The sequence below is a fragment of the Scyliorhinus torazame genome, chromosome 14, assembly GCF_047496885.1.
Source record: "Scyliorhinus torazame isolate Kashiwa2021f chromosome 14, sScyTor2.1, whole genome shotgun sequence".
In the NCBI taxonomy this organism is placed as follows: domain Eukaryota; kingdom Metazoa; phylum Chordata; class Chondrichthyes; order Carcharhiniformes; family Scyliorhinidae; genus Scyliorhinus; species Scyliorhinus torazame.
Window position 1 is genome coordinate 150,861,626 of NC_092720.1, and position 17,903 is coordinate 150,879,528.

General features: G+C 49.3%; 1 protein-coding gene across 4 annotated transcripts in view; it reads right to left on the reverse strand.

Moving 5' to 3' along the window:
- The window catches only part of LOC140390088 (solute carrier organic anion transporter family member 2A1-like), a 626,095-nt gene that overhangs the window by 556,274 nt on the left and 51,918 nt on the right, over positions 1-17,903 (reverse strand). For 3 of the 4 annotated variants that reach the window (XM_072474991.1, XM_072474989.1, XM_072474990.1), the window contains exon 3: positions 1,967-2,129. In XM_072474991.1, coding sequence (XP_072331092.1) covers positions 1,967-2,129 — 163 coding nt within the window. The remainder of the gene's footprint in view (positions 1-1,966; positions 2,130-17,903) is intronic. The other variant, XM_072474992.1, reaches the window with a different exon arrangement.

Genomic DNA, 17,903 nt, shown 5'->3' on the forward strand with positions numbered 1-17,903 from the left:
AGAATACCAAACAGTATTCGACACCCTACAAGAATAAACAGGAAAACTGGACATTTTGCTGTTCAGATCCAATCAACCAGTTCCTTCGTTTAACTCAAGCTTCTGTACAACCCCTGGTGAGAGGCACCAATTAAAATATGTTAATTAGAGTGATATTTCAAACTAATTTTCAAATTTAATGTTGCTTTGACAGTTTCCAGAAATTTGCCAGTGAAAACAAGGTGAGAACATTCAACCACTGAGGCGATGAATTAAACTGTTACAAATACTCAGTGCAAAAGGGTCATCTGGACTCGAAGCGTGAGCTCTTTTCTCTCCCTACAGATGCTGCCAGATCTGCTGAGATTTTCCAGCATTTTCTCTTTGGTTTCAGATTCCATCATCCGCAGTAATTTGCTTGTACGCAGTAGACACAGTTGCTTCTGTGACACCCTGGGCGAGTGCACAATCAGTTCCAGCTCCACAGGCCAAATCCCAACGTAAGTGAATTCGTAATATTTGTGTGTTTTCCTGAGATTCTTCATCCCTGACTACTCCAATGAGTTACAGGCACCAGATTTATAAGTAAACATGAACAAGCTGTTTATAACAAGAGTAAAGTTGGACATATAAGGAAATAATTGGCACTGCAGTCTACGAGTCTATCTGATCCCAAAACCCTGTCCCACCCTCGATCCAGACACACACAAGACAGACAGTAAGGGGAGGGGAAGAATTAAAACAACAGGAATTGAAGGGAAAAGTTTTAGAGGCATCTTCGCTGCTGCGGTTGCGGCCTCTGGGAAATAAATTTATTCAAGAGATTCAGGTTAACGGAGTTCCATCCTTCGACCACCGAATGGAGTTTTACACAGGAGATTCAGATCGATGCAGTTGTGACCTTTGACCACCAGATAGAGCTCCCGTCTCCCTGAGAAACTACTGTAGCTTCACACCTGATGAATCACTGATTTTACCCTTTGCCTGATTTCAATGGGGAAACTCCACCATATTACGGATAGTGTCTTAATTTTTCGCTCTTCTCAGCCTTCCAGAGAGAGGAAGGTAACAGGCCTGGTAGATACCCGATTGCTGTCTGTGTCTTTTCACTGGGAAAATCTTCACAGATCTGGCTAGAATTTAAACTGCCTGGCAAAGAGAGAGAGTGAGAGAGAGAGAATCTTCCAACTGTTTTCTAGCTGGGCTTCTTATCATAGAATTTACAGTGCAGAAGGAGGCCATTTGGCCCATCGACTCTGCACCGGCCCTTGGAAAGAGCACCCCATTTAAGCCCGCACTTCCACTATTTCCGTAACCCAGTAACCCCACCTAATCTTAGAACTGACAAAATTGAACTGGCTTCCCCTGTTCCAGAAGTTTCTGAACAGCTCCACCTATCCCAAACGAGAATCAGTCCGCAGCCCGGATTTCAAATGAGCTGTGTGGCTGTTTGCCAAGTCTATCAAACTGACATCACGGGCTTTGCCACAAAACCCAAAGGGAAACCCGGGTATGGTCCATTAGAACAGGGGTGTTTCAACTTTGTCTAAAGTCTGTAGTTTTAAGCATAAGATCTCAGTGTGGCAGCGGCCAGCAAGAAGAGTGGGGATTAAAAGCAGCCTGGACAGGAATTTAAGAAAAGGAACACAGAGCAGACAAAGGTTTTACAACAGTGTCCTAACATCGGTCCCAGCTTGTGCAAAGGCTTGCGTCAGATTCAGATTTCTTTCCATACTTTGGACGTTTTCTCAATTGCATCAGAATGACTCCCACACACTCGTTTAGAATCACAGAATTGATACGGCGCAGAAGGTGGCCATTTGGCTCATCATATATGCTCTTGCGCTCTCACTTTCCCTTGCACACACACATACACACTCCCTCTTGTTCTCTCAGACATTCACTCAGAATGCTGAGAGGCATGTTACCCAAGCAACTGTGTCTGTATTTCCATTAACATCTGTATACATACAAGGAAAAGTCATACCTACTGTAGCTGTGGAATACTCATATCGCCCAGAAATGAAGTGAGGCAAGGTAAGCAGGAAGGCTCCAAAACTAAGGAGAAGACCACCAATTCCAATCAGCTTGGGTCGATGCACACGACTTCCAAAATAACTGACAAAAACAATCAGAAGTGAGTTCCCAATCTGAAAAGAATTGTCACAGAAAAACATAAGTTGATGAGAGTACAGCCAAAGTTATTAGAACTGCTCCAGGATATCATTTCTTTTTTTTTTAGAAAATATTTTATTGAAGCATTTGTAATTTTCACAATTTAACATATTGACATTTCTAAAACCGCGCAGGCCGACTCACAAAAAACCCAAGAACAACAAACAATAAACCACGTCCCCCACTTCTCCCGCCCTGTTCCCAATTACCCTATACTAAGTTCCTTGTCCTTGTCTAACATCGCCACGCCTCCTGTTTCCTCCCCCCCCCCCCCCACTTTTCCCTTTCCCCCCTTACGGCTGACGTTCAATTTTTCGTGAAGAAATCGATGAACGGCTGTCAACTCGGAGTTACCCTACCTTCCAGGACTTCTGACATAACATCCGCAAATCCCTGCCAGAATTCCCTCAGTTTCGGACATGCCCAAAACATATGTACATGGTTGGCTGGGCTACCCCCACGCCGTCCACATCTGTCCTCCACCTTCTCAAAGAACCTACTCATCCGGGCTACCATTATGTGGGCCCTGTGGACTACCTTGAACTGAATCAAGCAAAGTCTAGCGCAGGACGAGGATGCATTTACCCTTTTCAAGGTTTTTTCCCACAGTTCAGTTTCCAGCTCCCCTCCTAGCTCCACTTCCCACTTTCTCTTCACCTCTCTGATAGGGGCCCCTTCCCACTCTATCAATTCCCTGTATATTTCTGAAACCCTCTCACCTCCAACTCCTGTTTTTGACAGAACTTTATCCTGTAGTCCCCTCAGGGGGAGGTGAGGAAAGCTTGGAACCTGCTCTCCTGGACGAATAGATCCCCAAACCTCTCAATCCCTGCCCGCTGCCGTATCCTAAAGCCCCCATCCAGCCAGCCCCCCCCTCCCCCCAGGGCAAATCGGTGATTGTCACAGATCGGTGACCACACAGATGCCCCCTCCAGTCTCATATGCTGCCTCCATTGCCCCCATATCCTTAGGGCTGCCACCACCACAGGTTTGTAGAGAACCGAGCCAGCGAGAATGGCAGGGGCACCGTCGGTAAAGCCTCCAGACCCGTACCTTTGCAGGATGCTGCCTCCATCCGCTCCCAGACCGACCCCTCCCCCACTACCCACTTCCTGACCATCGATATGTTGGCCGCCCAGTAATAGTCAATAAAGCTAAAGGGATCCCTTTCCACGAATCCATTCCAGGAGAGCCCTCTTTACTCTCGGGGTTGTGCCCGCCCATACAAACCTCGATATCGCCGTATTCATACTTCTGAAAAAAGCCTTTGGGACAAAAATCGGGAGATATTGAAAAAAGAAAAGCAGTCTCGGAAGGACTGTCATCTTCGCCACCTGAACCCTCCCCGCCAGCGTCAGTGGGAGCATATCCCATCTGCGGAAATTCCTTCTCATTTGATCCACTGCTTTGCCCAAATTTAACTTATGAAGCTGCCCCCAATCCTTGGCCACTTTAATCCCCAGATACCAAAAACTCCTCCCAACCACTTTAAAAGGTAGCTCCTTCAGTCTTCTTTCCTGCCCCTGTGCCTGGATCACGCACATCTCGCTCTTTCCCATATTTAACTTATAGTCTGAAAATCGCCCAAATTCTCCTAATACCTCCATGATTTTGGTCAATCCCCTCCCACCGGGTCTGTGACATAAAACAGCAAATCATCCGCATAGAGAGAGAGAGACTCTGTGTTCCACCCCCTCACCATACCCCGCCAGGCATTCACGGCTCTCAGGGCCATTGCTAAGGGCTCTATGGTCAGGGCAAACAGTAATGGGGAGAGCGGGCATCCCTGCCTTGTCCCCCGATATAGACGAAAGTATTCCGACCGAACTTGGTTAGTTCTTATGTTTGCCACCGGGGCCTGGTACAATAGCCGGACCCACTCCACAAATCCCTGCCCAAACCCAAACCTGCCTAAAATATCCCATAGGTACTTCCACTCCAACCGGTTGAAAGCCTTCTCCGCGTCCATGGCAACTACCACCTCAGCCTCGCGCCCCTTGTTGCTCTTTTTAGCCTTAGTTTTATTAGCACTAATTATGTCACCTTTGCTCACAAGTCGCCAGGTATCTTTCTGATACCGCCTCGTGGTTCAAGCTGTAGTTATGATTAATAAGACAGCACACCGCTTAGTAAGATTAAACTCAACGGTCATTTATTATGTACAGCAATAAATACACAATAATCCTACTTTCTAGATCACTACCTACCACTACTGGCCAATACTTAACTTTTGGGAATGGCCCACCAGGTCAGGGAAGCGAATGGCTTATCGAATTGGGGCTGGCCTGCGGGATTCAAAAGGCTGATACAGATCGGTGGCTAGGAGTCTCTATCGCGTAGCGATCGCCGGAGTCAAACTTACGGTTGCTGGTCGATGGTTCTTGCGAAGGTTGCGAGCAGGAGAAGAAGGGAGAGAAGGGTCGATCTGAACTTGGCCCCTATCTTTATAGGTCCCAGGGGCTTCCCGCCTCTCGGGGCGGACCTTGACCCTGGTCCCAAGTGATTGGACTTGTTCCCAATCACTGGGTTCGATATGCTCCAATAATGGGGCGATTCCTTGATCGGGGGGTGGTCGTTCACCTGTCTTTGTCTCGGCCACTGCTGGCGCCGAGAGGTCTGGATCAGCATTCAATTGCTAATATGTTGCAATTGTTCCCGGGGATAGCCGATTAAACTGCAGATGTCTGGGTTGATGTGCTGCTAATGGTCGCAGGTATCGATCTGGGCCGACTTCCCCAGAGCCGAATACGCTATTCTGTCTGCAGCTGTCCATTTGTGCCCTGTTGGCTGCTTTTCCCATCAGCCTTTTCGGTTAGCCATTTTACATCGGGTTTTGGCCAAATTAATTGGGAATCAGCCATTTTGGGTGGCTACACCCTCCGCTGGCATCATTACAATATTGAGAAGCCGTCTAATGTTGGATGTCAGGTACCTGCCCTTTACAAACCCCGTCTGAGCCTCCCCAATTAGCTCCGGGACACAATCCTCTATTCGAATAGCCAGGATCTTTGCCAATAATTTGGCATCTACATTCAAGAGGGAAATTGGCCTATACGATCCACAGCTCTCAGGATCCTTGTCTCGCTTCAGGACGAAATAAATGATTGCCAGTGATAACGTTGAGGGGAGTACTCCCAGCTCCTTGGACTCGTTAAAAACCTTAACCAGACTGACTTCCAACGGCGTTCGTGAGCGGAGCGGTCGCAGCAAAAAGGCACGCGCAGTTTCACGAAGTCGGGGCTTTTTCAGGGGGCCTCCGGATTTAAAATAAAAAATGTTTTTTAAATTTTTTTAAGTTTCCCGCGAAATCGGGAGCTGGGGAACTGGACCCTCGGGAGAGGAGCGATCCGGCGGCAGCCCCCCACGCACGGCAGCAGAGCACAGGGCAGGACAAGCGGTGGCCAGGACCGAAGCCGGGGCCGAACCTGCAGGGAGGAAGGATCGGAGGAGCGACCGACGGCTCCCCCCCCCCCCCCCCGGCGGTGACCACCACGAGGCAGGAACAAAGAGGGACTCCGGACCAGAAGCCACTCTCTCTCTTTCTCTCGACCTGGTTGAGTGAGGGAAAAGGAAGGAAAAAATAACTTTTGCAAAAACAAAACTCTGAAAAGAAAACTTTTAAACTTTTAAAACTTTTTTTTTTTAATTATTTTTGCACTTTTCTTGTTCTCACCCAAAGCAAGTTCACCTGAGAAGAATTTTATAAAAGAGGAAAAATAAAGTGGTAAAGGAGAGAAGAGAGGTGAGAAGAAAAAGGGAAGGGGGGAGAAAATAAATAAATAAATAAGAAGGGGAAAAAAAAAGGGGAAAAAAATGCCAGAAGGGAGCCAAAGCAGAGGGAGAAGGGGCACCAAAGGCAGACGGGGCAAGGGATGAGCCAGTTCAGACGAACCAATCAGCGAGCAAAGCGGCAGAACGGAAATATCGCCTCATCAAAAAGAGCTGGGCAGACAGGTGCAGTCACCCCCGGGGCTAGGGGGGAGCTGGAACTGGAAGGCAGCCTTTGCCAATGCGCTGAGGGAACATCAGCAGGTAAACAAGGCAGAGGCTATGGCAGACAGAGAGGCCACAGTGCAGGTAGCAATGGCCAAGGCCCTGGCGGAGGTACAGCAGGCCCTGGGCAGAGCAGAGGAGAAATTGGACACCCAATGGAAGAAACTGGAAGCCCAAGAGGCGACCATCAAGGAGCTGGAGAAAGCAGCGACTGACGTGAGCGACCGGATCACGGCCCTGGAAAGGGAGGTGGTGAGACTGGGCACAACACAGGGGAGCCTGAAGGGCTGAGTGGACGACCAGGAAAACCGCTCGAGGAGGCAAAATGTCAGGATAGTGGGCTTACCAGAGGGGATCGAGGATGGAAACCCCACGGCATACGTGGCCGAGATGCTGGGCAACTTAGTGGGGAAGAAAACCTTTCCCAGTCCACCAGAAATGGACAGAGCACACCGGTCGCTGTACCTGAAGCCCAAAGCAGGGGAACACCTGAGAGCAATTATAACTAAACTGCACCGGTACCAAGATGGGGAAACAATCCTACGCTGGGCCAGGAAAAACAGAACCTGCAAATGGGAAGGACATGCCATTAGAATTTACGAGGACATTGGGGCAGACCTAGCCAGGAGACGGGCCGAGTTTAATAGAGCGAAAGCAGCTCTTCACAAGAGTGATGTGCGTTTTGGTTTGCTGTACCCAGCGAACCTCTGGGTCACATACCAAGAAAGAGAATACTTCTTTACAGCCGCTGCCGAAGCAAACAAGTTTGTCGAGGAACACGGGCTGGAAAACCACCAGTGAAGGTAGAAATGAGGGGTCCCTGGCAGGGGGCAACAACACACCGACGGAGGGGAGGGGTGAGGCAACGCCAGGCGTCCCTACCCCCGCCACGGCGAGCGCATCCTGAATAAAGAACAAACCACTGCCCGAGGGACCGCTTCAGGTGGGAGGCCAGGCCCCAGCACGAGGGAACGAGAGTAGCGGAGAAGGGAGAGCAAGCGAGAGGAGTGCAGGGTAGGATAGGGGAAGAGCGGGCAGAAAACCGCAGAGGCTGGGCAAGGGAGAAGCGAGACAGTAACTCCCGAGAGGGGGGCCACCGCACGAGCAGAAAAGCTAGCGCCGGGGCATGCAACAAAGCAGGGCCGCAGCGCGCCCCCAACAGGGGGGAAGGCGCCAGGCTGGAGGTGGGTGGGACCACTCAACAGAGACGGGAGAGCAAACTGGGATAGGAACAGGGGAAAGAGGGACAAAGGAGGGGTACAAGGGGAGAGGGGGGGGAAAGAGGAGAGACCGACCAGGGAGGGGCGATACAGGGAAGGAGGGACAAACAAAGTTAGAAAAGGAATAGGGCTACAAAGTGCCACAACCAAGGGCTCAAAACAAGGAATCGCTGCAAGCTCCCACCCAGTACGGTCTCTGGGCGAAGGGAGACCCCAGATTGCAGGGGACTACCCGCATGGCGGACGTACAGTGGGAGGCCATGTCGGGTGCCCCCGGGACAAACCCCGGAGCGCAGGGACCCGACCACATGGAGAGAGCAGTGACAGCGGCCATCCTGGACGGCCCCCTAACAAAGGGAAACCCCGGAGGGCAGGGGCGCGTCCACCAGGTAAGTATGGTTAATCCCACAGGAGCGAGGGGGCAGAAGCCCCCCCACCAGGATAGTCACCTGGAACGTAAGGGGACTCAACGGCCCAGTGAAGAGATCCAGAGTCCTCACCACCTAAGAAATATGAGGGCCGACATAATCTTCCTCCAAGAGACACACCTGAGAGAGCAGGACCGACTGCGGGTAAGAAAGGGCTGAGTGGGACATTCCTGTTATGGGACAAGGGCCAGGAGTTGGCGATATTGATCGGCAAGAGGACAATGTTTAGGGCGACAAAGACGGTTATGGACCCAGGGGGACGGTATGTCGTGGTCAGCGGGGTCCTGGATGGCGCACCGGTAGTACTAGTTAACGTGTACGCACCCAACTGGGACGACACGAGCTTCATCAAGAAGACCATGGCAGAAATCCCTGACATAGCGACGCATCGACTAATCATGGGGGGGGACTTCAACTGTGTACAGGATATAACGACTGACAGATCAAACCCAAAAACGGGGAAAACCTCAAGCATGGCAAGGGAACTCAGTCACTTTATGAAGCAGATGGGAGCGGTGGACCCCTGGAGGTTCACCCACCCGGGGGAGAAGGAGTTCTCCTTCTTCTCGCCAGTACACAATGTATACACCAGAATTGACTTCTTTGTGGTGGGGAAAACGGTGCTTCCGGGGATAGACAAGGTGGAATACTCCGCAATTGTGATATCAGACCACGCTCCACACTACATGGACGTGAGGCTGGAGACGGGCAGGGCCCAACGCCCCACATGGAGGTTGGACGTCACCCTACTAGCGGACAAGACCTTCAACGAAAGGTTATCACGGGCCATTGCAGAGTACACAGAGAACAACCAGAACGGGGAGGTCTCACCCGCCACGTTCTGGGAAGCACTAAAGGCCGTACTAAGAGGGGAAATCATCGCTTTCAAAGCGCAAAGAGATAGGGAGGAAAGGGTGGATAGGCAGCAGCTGGTTGATTCCATACTGGAGGTAGGCCGTAAATACTCCGAGGCCCCGACCATAGAGCTCCTGGTGGAGAGGAAAGAGCTACAAAGGAACTTTGACCTGCTCTCCACCAGGAAAGCAGTCCACCAACTCCGCCAGGCACGTGGGACCCTATACGAACACGGAGACAAAGCATCTACCTGTTGGCACACCAGCTGAGGAAGCAGGCAGCCACCAGAGAAATTGCACAAATCAGGGATACCAGAGGCACGCTAGAAACAGAACCAGAAAAGATCAACAAAACCTTCAAGGCCTTCTACCAAGGGCTGTACACCTCAGAGCCCCCAATGGGGGAGTCTGGGATGAAATGGTTCCTTGATGGACTGGACATTCCAGTCGTGGGGGAGGGCAAAAAACGAGGCTTGGAAGCACCACTTGAACTGGGAGAGATCATGGACAGCATTAGCTCCAAGCAGGCGAGGTAGGCGCCAGGAACCCACTTTGACAGAAAGTTTGCGACAGCACTGGCCCCGCACCTGCGGGAGATGTTCACAGACTCGCTAGCTAGGAGCACACTGCCACCCACGCTAGCACAGGCCTTAATATCACTGATACCTAAGAAAGAAAAAGACCCAACGGAATGTGGGTCATACAGACCCATCTCACTGCTGAATGCAGACGCCAAAATACTGGCCAAAATCCTAGCCAAAAGGTGAGAAGACTGTGTACCTGAGGTGGTCGCAGAGGACCAGACGGGCTTTATCAAAGGTAGACAGCTTACCTCGAACATCAGGCGCCTGCTGAATGTGATAATGACCCCCTCCGGGGAGAGAACACCAGAGGTGATCGTCTCCCTAGATGCAGAAAAGGCCTTCGACAGAGTCGAATGGAAATACCTCATAGAGGTACTGGAGCGGTTCGGGCTTGGAACTGGGTTCACCTCCTGGGTAAAGCTCCTATACAACACTCCCATGGCGAGCGTACGGACCAACAATACCAACTCCCGATACTTCCAGCTGCACAGGGGCACCAGGCAAGGATGCACACAGTCCCCGCTGCTGTTCGCCCTAGCGATCGAGCCACTAGCAATCGCACTCAGAGCAGCAAAAAGCTGGAGGGGGATCCGAAGGGGAGGCAGAGAGCACAGAGTCTCACTCTATGCAGATGACCTGCTCCTGTACATTTCGGACCCACAGAGCAGCATGGACGGAATCATCGCGCTCCTGAAAGAGTTTGTCGCCTTCTCGGGCTACAAACTCAACATGAGCAAAAGTGAGATCTTCCCGGTACACCCACAAGTAGGTGGGGCAGCCCTAACGGGACTGCCGTTTAAACAAACCCGACACATATTCCGCTATCTGGAGATCCAAATAGCCCATGACTGGAAAGGGATCCACAAATGGAACCTCACCAGTCTGACAGAGGAAGTAAAAAAGGACTTGCAAAGATGGAACACACTCCCACTCTCCCTCGCGGGGAGAGTCCAGACGATCAAAATGAACGTGCCTGCCCATAGGTCTATCCAGTGTGGTGCGTGATCTGAAACCACAATTGCTGAGTACTCAGTGTCCTCAACCCCTGCCAACAGTGTTTTATTTAGTATGAAGAAATCTATCCTGGAGTATGCCTTATGTACATGGGAGTAGAATGAATATTCCCTGCTCCTTGGCCTCTTAAATCTCCACGGATCCACTCCTCCCATGCGCTCCATGAACCTTCGCCATTACAGATGGTTTCCCCGACCTAGCACCCGACCGGTCCAATCTCGGGTCCAGGACCGTATTAAAGTCACCCCCCATGATCAGCCGGTGCGAGTCAAGGTCTGGGATCTTACCCAGCACCTTCCTGATAAACGCAACATCATCCCAGTTTGGGGCATATATATTCACTGCCGTTCCCTCTAGCTTCCCGCCAATCATAATAAATTTGCCTCCCGGGTCTGCCTCTCTCCTCCCCACCTCGAATGTCACCCTTTTGTTAATCAGGATAGCCACCCCCCTGTTTTAAAGTCCAGTCCCGAATGAAACACTTGCCCGACCCATCCCTTCTTCAATCTAACTTTGTCTCCCAGTTTCAAGTGTGTCTCCTGTAACATGGCCACGTCTGCTTTTAACAGTAACTTAATTTGAAGCCTACTTGTGACAATAAGCGATTTTCATTTCATTTCATTTCAACTGTCTCAGGTGTGCGAACACACGGGCTTTCTTGACCGGCCCATTCAGTCCACGAACATTCCACGTAACCAGTCTGGTCGGGGGGAGCTCTTTCCCCCTTCCCCTGTCGATCAGCCATGACCTTTCCAAGGCCAGCTCTTAGACCATGTCCCGCACCTCACTTGGTCCGCCCCTTGTCAGCGACCGCCATCTGATCTCCATCTCCAGTCTCCTAGCTGTCTCTTACCCGCCAGCAGTCACCCCCCTCCCACCGTCCGTCCCCCCCCCCCCCCCCCCCCCCAACTTTGCCTTTCCTCAGCTCTCCCCCCACTTTGCTCCTGTGAACCAGCTATCCAGCTAGCCCAGCAGCTCTCACCCTCCGGTGCCAAGAAAACTGCCATCTGCCAGATTCTATCTCCCCTAAACATAACACAAGCACTTAATACAGTAACAACAATCCCCAAAAACAAACCATCCCCCAACGCACAGGCAAAAAGGCCAACCCCTCCCCCTTTAACCGATTCTTATCACCTTCAAACAGAATCAAACACAATAGAAGAAGCTTCAAGCAGCAAATTATGTTTGTAAGAACTCAACCATCTTTCTTACAAAACCCCCCCCCCCCCCGTCGCAACTTAAAAGTCTTTTCCTCTGTAATCCAGTACATAAAGCAATAAGTCAGAATCAAATTACACAAGAAAAATCCTTTTCTTCCTGAACAGCACGACTTTACTCACAGAATTGAAAGACTGAAGTTTTAAACAAGACAAAACCCAGAACTATGTTTCTCTCCCCCTGCTTTTTTTTTCCCTTCCTGCAAACTCAGTCCACCACAGTTTGAAGTTTTAAGCCCTTAAGGCAGATCATTGTCTTCCATGAAAGTCGCCACATCTTCCTGCGAGCTAAAGTACAACTCCCGGTTCTCGTTGGTCACCCAAAGACGAGCCGGGTATAGCAGTCAAAATTTAATGTCTTTGTTGAAACTTGCTCTCCTGTTTGCGAGTTCTGCTCCCCAGTTTTGGTACACCCGGATCTCTGACTCTTCCCACAGGTACCGTTTCGTCTGCCTGGCCCACTTTATAATACGCTCCTTGTTGAGCAATCGATGTAGCCTCACCACCATGGCCCTCAGGGGCTCACGACATTGGGGCTTATGCACGAGCACCCTATGTGCCTCCACCTCCAGCGGTTTGTCAAACACATCGGCCCCGACCACCTTCTTCAACATCTTCCTCACATACGTACCCGCATCTGATCCCTCCTTTCCTTCTGGCAGACCGACGATTCAGATATTCTGCCTGCGAGACCGATTCTCCAGGTCTTCTACTTTTTCCAGCAGCCGTTTCTGGCTGTCCTGTAGAATGCTAATTTCCAAAGCCATCGCAGTGGACTCCTGCTCTCGTTCAGTCGCCAGCTCCTGCAACTTTTGAACCTCCTATCCCTGGGTCGTCATTTTCTCCTCCACCTGGTCAACCACCTCCTTAATCGAGGCTATCACCTGGGTCAGGTCTTCTGCACACGCCTTACGATGCCGGGCGAACTTCTCATCCAAGTACTCGACCCATTTCTCCATCGTCCATTGAGCAGGCGTGGACGAGCTTTGTCTTGTTGCCATTGCACTCGCTGACCTCTTGAGCCTTGCTTTCACTCATTTTTTGATTTCTTATTTGAACACGATTCCATAAATTGGGGGTCACCTGCTTTTTCTCGCGATTTAATCAACTTATGTTGAGAAATTTCCAGAAACATCCAGCTTAAAAGCCGTTAAAAGACCACTAAGGGTGATAGCTGCTGAATGTTCGACCGTTCACTCCATGGCTGACACCGTACGTCACTCCAGGATATCATAACCCAGAGAGATGTGTGTGGTCTGCTATCTAACCTGTTCTACTGTAACTATTTGTAAAATCACTTCCATATCTTTCATCGAAGTGACCTGGATGATCAAACAGAATATCTTTGAATTCACTTAAGTTATCTCTCATTGGATACAAGTATCCTTCCAAAGGCAGCACGGTAGCACAGTGGATAGCACTGTTGCTTCACAGCTCCAAGGTCCCAGGTTCAATTCCTGGCTTCGTTCACTGTCTGTGTGGAGTCTGCACGTTCTCCCCGTGTCTCCGTGGGTTTCCTCCGGGTGCTCCGGTTTCCTCCCACAGTCAAAAGATGTGCAGGTTAGGTGGATTGGCCATGCTAAATTACCCTTAGTGTCGCAAAAGGTGGGATGGGGTTATTGGTTACGGGGATAGGGTGGAGGTGTGGGCTTGGTAGGGTGCTCTTTCCAAGAGCCGGTGCAGACTCGATGGGCTGAATTACCTCCTTCTGTACTGTGAATTCTATGATCTATGATCTGTCCTCTCTTGTCAAAATCATTTCCCATAGTTATTGACCAGATAGTTTGTGATGAACTGTGAGATGATCTGGAAGGAAATCATACTTTTGTTTTATTCATTCATGATATGTGGGTATCGCTGGCTGAGCCAGCATTTATTGCCCATCGCTAATTGAACTGAGTGGATTGCTAGGCCACTTCGGAGGGCATTTAAGATTCAACCACATTGCTGTGGATCTGCATGTAGGCCAAACTGGGTAAGGATGCCAGATTTCCTTCTCGAAAGGGAGATATTTGTGATTATTGAAGGTCAATAATTTCAGCTCCAGGACATCACTGCAGGAGTTCCTCAGGTAGTGTCCGAAGAACATCTTCAGCTCCTTCATCAATGATCTTGCCTCCACCATCAGATCAAAAGTGGACATGTTCGCTGATGACTGAACAGGGTTCAACACCATTCGTGACTCCTCAGATACTCCAGCAGCCCGTACCCACGGACAGCTAGACCTGGACAACTTTCAGGGTTAATGCTCATTAACTCACTTCCTGAGTCCCCAAGAACCTCTCCACTATCTACAAGGCACAAGTCAGGAGTATCATGGAATACTCTTCTCTTGCCTGGATTAGTGTAGGTCTAACACCACTCAAGAAGCTCAACACCATACAGAGCAGAGTATCCGGCTTAAGCAGCACCGAACCCACAACCTTAAACAGCCCCTCCATCACTGATGTGGGAGAAATTGGAGTGTGAAAGAAAACTAGCAAGAAATATAAAAGCAGACATATAAAAACTTCTGCAAGTATATAAAGCGGAGAAGAGTAGCTAAAGTGAGCATTGGTCACTGAGAAGGTGAGACTGGGGAATGAATGAAGCAAGAAAAGGATTTTGCAGTAGATGACAGAATAATTATACCAAGAATAGTAGAAAAACAGGGATCAAAATGGTGAGAGGAATTTAAACTAATCACGATCTCTAAAGAAAAAGTACCAGGAAAAATTAGGGGATCAAGTGGATAATAGATACATTGGCTGTAAAATTCCTCAGATTATGACAAAGTCCCACTGGATTGGAAAACTTCAAAGGAACAGCAAAAAAAAGAATTTGCTTTTACACCTCAAAACTCAGTCTTTCAATGAGCGAGTTAACTTTTTGCACAGTATAAACTCCTGCAGCACATCAGTAAATTAGTCCCTGCAGTTAGTATTCATCAAAACTATTAATAATCATACTCTTCATAACTAGACAATAGGTCAAGTTATGGGCGGGATTTAACACACAAAAAAGTGCCGTTTTGAGCGGATATGGCGGAGTCTTTCTTGGCACCACTATCTAACGGGAATCTATCATTTTTTGGGCCTTGGTCAGGAACATCAGTGCAGGAAGAGATCAGGCTCCATTTTTAAATGCCATTCCGATCTTTTGACCCCCCCCCTCAGAATTCCCACTGCGGCCTCCAGACCCCACTCTACTGCCCCAAGTTATCTCTTATGAGTTCTTGAGCTCCCCCTCACCCCCTCTTCAGAGTCAGGTACCTCCAGACCCGATCCCTGGCAGGGGCAACCTGCCAGTCTGGCACTACCACGTTGTCCAGGTGGCAGTGCCAAGGCACCAGGGTGCCAGGGTATCATCCTGTCCAGAGCCTGACCACCTAGAGACCTCTGAGAGCCTGGGAGACAAAGAACAAAGAAAAGTACAGCACAGGAACAGGCCCTTCGGCCCTCCAAGCCCGTGCCGACAATGCTGCCTGACTAAACTACAGTCTTCTATGCTTCCTGGGTCCGTATCCCTCTATTCCCATCCTATTCATGTATTTGTCAAGATGCCCCTTAAATGTCACTATCGTCCCTGCTTCCACCAGCTCCTCCAGCAGAGAGTTCCAGGTACCCACTACCCTCTGTGTAAAGAACTTGTCTCGTACATCTACTCTAAAACTTGCCCCTCACACCTTAAACCTATTCCCCCTAGTAATTGACCCCTCTACCCTGGGGAAAACCCTCGGACTATCCCCTCTGTCTATGCCCCTCATAATCTTGTAGACCTCTATCAGGTCGCCCCTCAACCTCCGTCGTTCCAATGAGAACAAACCGAGTTTATTCAACCGCTCCTCATAGCTAATGCCCTGCATACCAGGCAACATCCTGGTAAATCTATTCTGCACCCTCTCCAAAGCCTCCACATCCTTCTGGTAGTGTGGTGACCAAAATTGAACACTATACTCCAAGCGTGGCCTAACTAAGATTCTATACAGCTGCAACATGACTTGCCAATTCTTATACTCAATGCCCCGGCCAATGAAGGCAAGCATGCCGTATGCCTTCTTGACTACCTTCTCCACCTGTGGTGCCCCTTTCTTTGACCTGTGGACCTGCACACCTAGATCTCTCTGACTTTCAATACTCTTGAGGGTTCTACCATTCACTGTATATTCCCTACCTGCATTAGACCTTCCAAAATGCATTACCTCACATTTGTCCGGATTAAGCTCCATCTGCCATCTCTCCGCCCAAGTCTCCAAACGATCCAAATCCTGCTGTATCCTCGGACAGTCCTCATTGCTATCCACAATTCCACTAACCTTTGTGTCGTCTGCAAACTTACTAATCAGACCAGTTACATTTTCCTCCAAATCATTTATATATACTACAAACAGCAAAGGTCCCAGCAGGGATCCCTACGGAACACCACTCATCCCAGCCCTCCAATTAGAAAAGCACCCTTCCTTTACTACTCTCTGCCTTCTATGACCTAGGTACGAAGTCTTACAACACCAGGTTAAAGTCCAACAGGTTTGTTTCGATAGTTCTATGACCTAGCCAGTTCTGTATCCACCTTGCCAGCTCTCCCCTGATCCCGTGTGACATCACCCTTTGTACCAGTCTACCATGAGGGACCTTGTCAAAGGCCTTACTGAAGTCCATATAGACAACATCCACTGCCCTACCTGCATCAATCATCTTTGTGACCTCTTCGAAAAACCTGTCTCGAAGAATTCTCTCCAGTAATTTCCCTACCACTGATGTAAGGCTCACCGGCCTGTAGTTCCCTGGATTATCCTTGCTACCCTTCTTAAACAAAAGAACAACATTGGCTATTCCTCCGGGACATCACCTGAAGACAGTAAGGATCCAAAGATTTCTGTCAATAAAGACAGTGAGGATCCAAAGATTTCTGTCAGACCTCCCCCACCCCGGTCTCCTCTATATCAGAGAGGCCAAACGCAGACTAGGTGATCGCTTTGCTGAGCACCTTCGGTCTGTGTGCATTCAGGACCCTGACCTTCCCATTGCTTGCCATTTTAACACAAGGTCCTGCTCCCATACCCACATGTCTGTCCTTGGCCTGCTGCAATGTTCCAGTGAAGCACAACACAAACTGGAGGAGCAACATCTCATCTTCCGGTTAGGCACACTACAGCCTTCTGGTCTCAACATCAAATTCAACAACTTCAGATGATTATCTCTACCCCACCTCGACCCATTTGTTTTCATCCCATTTCATTTTAACTGTTTTTTTACCATTTCTTTCCCCCCATCTTATGCACCTTTCGTTACCCTTTCTCCTCTTTGCTTTCCCCTTCCCTCCCCCTACATCTCCATCTGTCACAGTTTACACTCTGATGTTAGTTTCTCTGCAGTTTGGCCTTTCACACCGTTTGTTTTCTCTGGGGACTGCCATTAGCACTCTTTCCCCTTGCTTTCTGTGGCTATTAGCACCCAGTTCCCTGGGTTTCTGTGGCTATGACTCATCTTTCATGCTCACTCCACAGTATTAATATTTCCCACTTTCTCTGTCTTTAGCTTTGACAATGGATCACCTGGACTCGAAATGTTAGCTCTTTTCTACAGATGCTGCCAGACCTGCTGAGATTTTCCAGCATTTTCTTTTTGGTTTCAGATTCCAGCATCCACTGTAATTTGCTTTTATCCTAGTAAACCACTTCTGTACCCTCTCCAAAACATCCACATCCTTCTGGTAGTGTGAACATAGAACATACAGTGCAGAAGGAGGCCATTCGGCCCAGCGAGTCTGCACCGACCCACTTAAGCCCTCTCTTCCACCCTATCCCCGTAACCCAACATCCTAACCTTTTTGGTCACTAAGGGCAATTTATCATGGCCAGTCCACCTAATCTGCATGTCTTTGGACTGTGGGAGGAAACCGGAGCACCCGGAGGAAACTCACAGCGACCAGAATTTTACACAATATTCTAAATAAGGCCTAACTAATGTCCTGTACAGCTGCAACATGACTTATCAATTTTTATATTCAATGCCCCGACCGATGAAGGCCAGCATGCCGTATGCCTTCTTGACCACCTTATCCACATACGTTTCCACTTTCAGTGATCGGTGGACACACACGCCCAGATCTCTCTGCCTGTCAATACTCGCAAGAGTTCTACCATTTATTGTGCAATTCCTACATGCATTGGACCTTCCAAAGTGCATTGCCTCACACTTGTCCGGATTAAACGCCATCTGCCATTTCTCTGCCCAAGATTCCAATCAGTTTATATCTTGCTGGATCATCTGACAATCCTCTTCAAGATCCGCAACTCCACCAGTTTTTGTGTAGTCTGTGAACTTACTAATCAGACATTTTCTTCCAAATAATTTCTACACAATACGAACAACAAAGGTCCCTGTGGAATGCTGCTCGTCACAGCCTTCCATTCAGGAAAACACCCTTCTACTGCTACACTCTGTCTTCTGTGCAG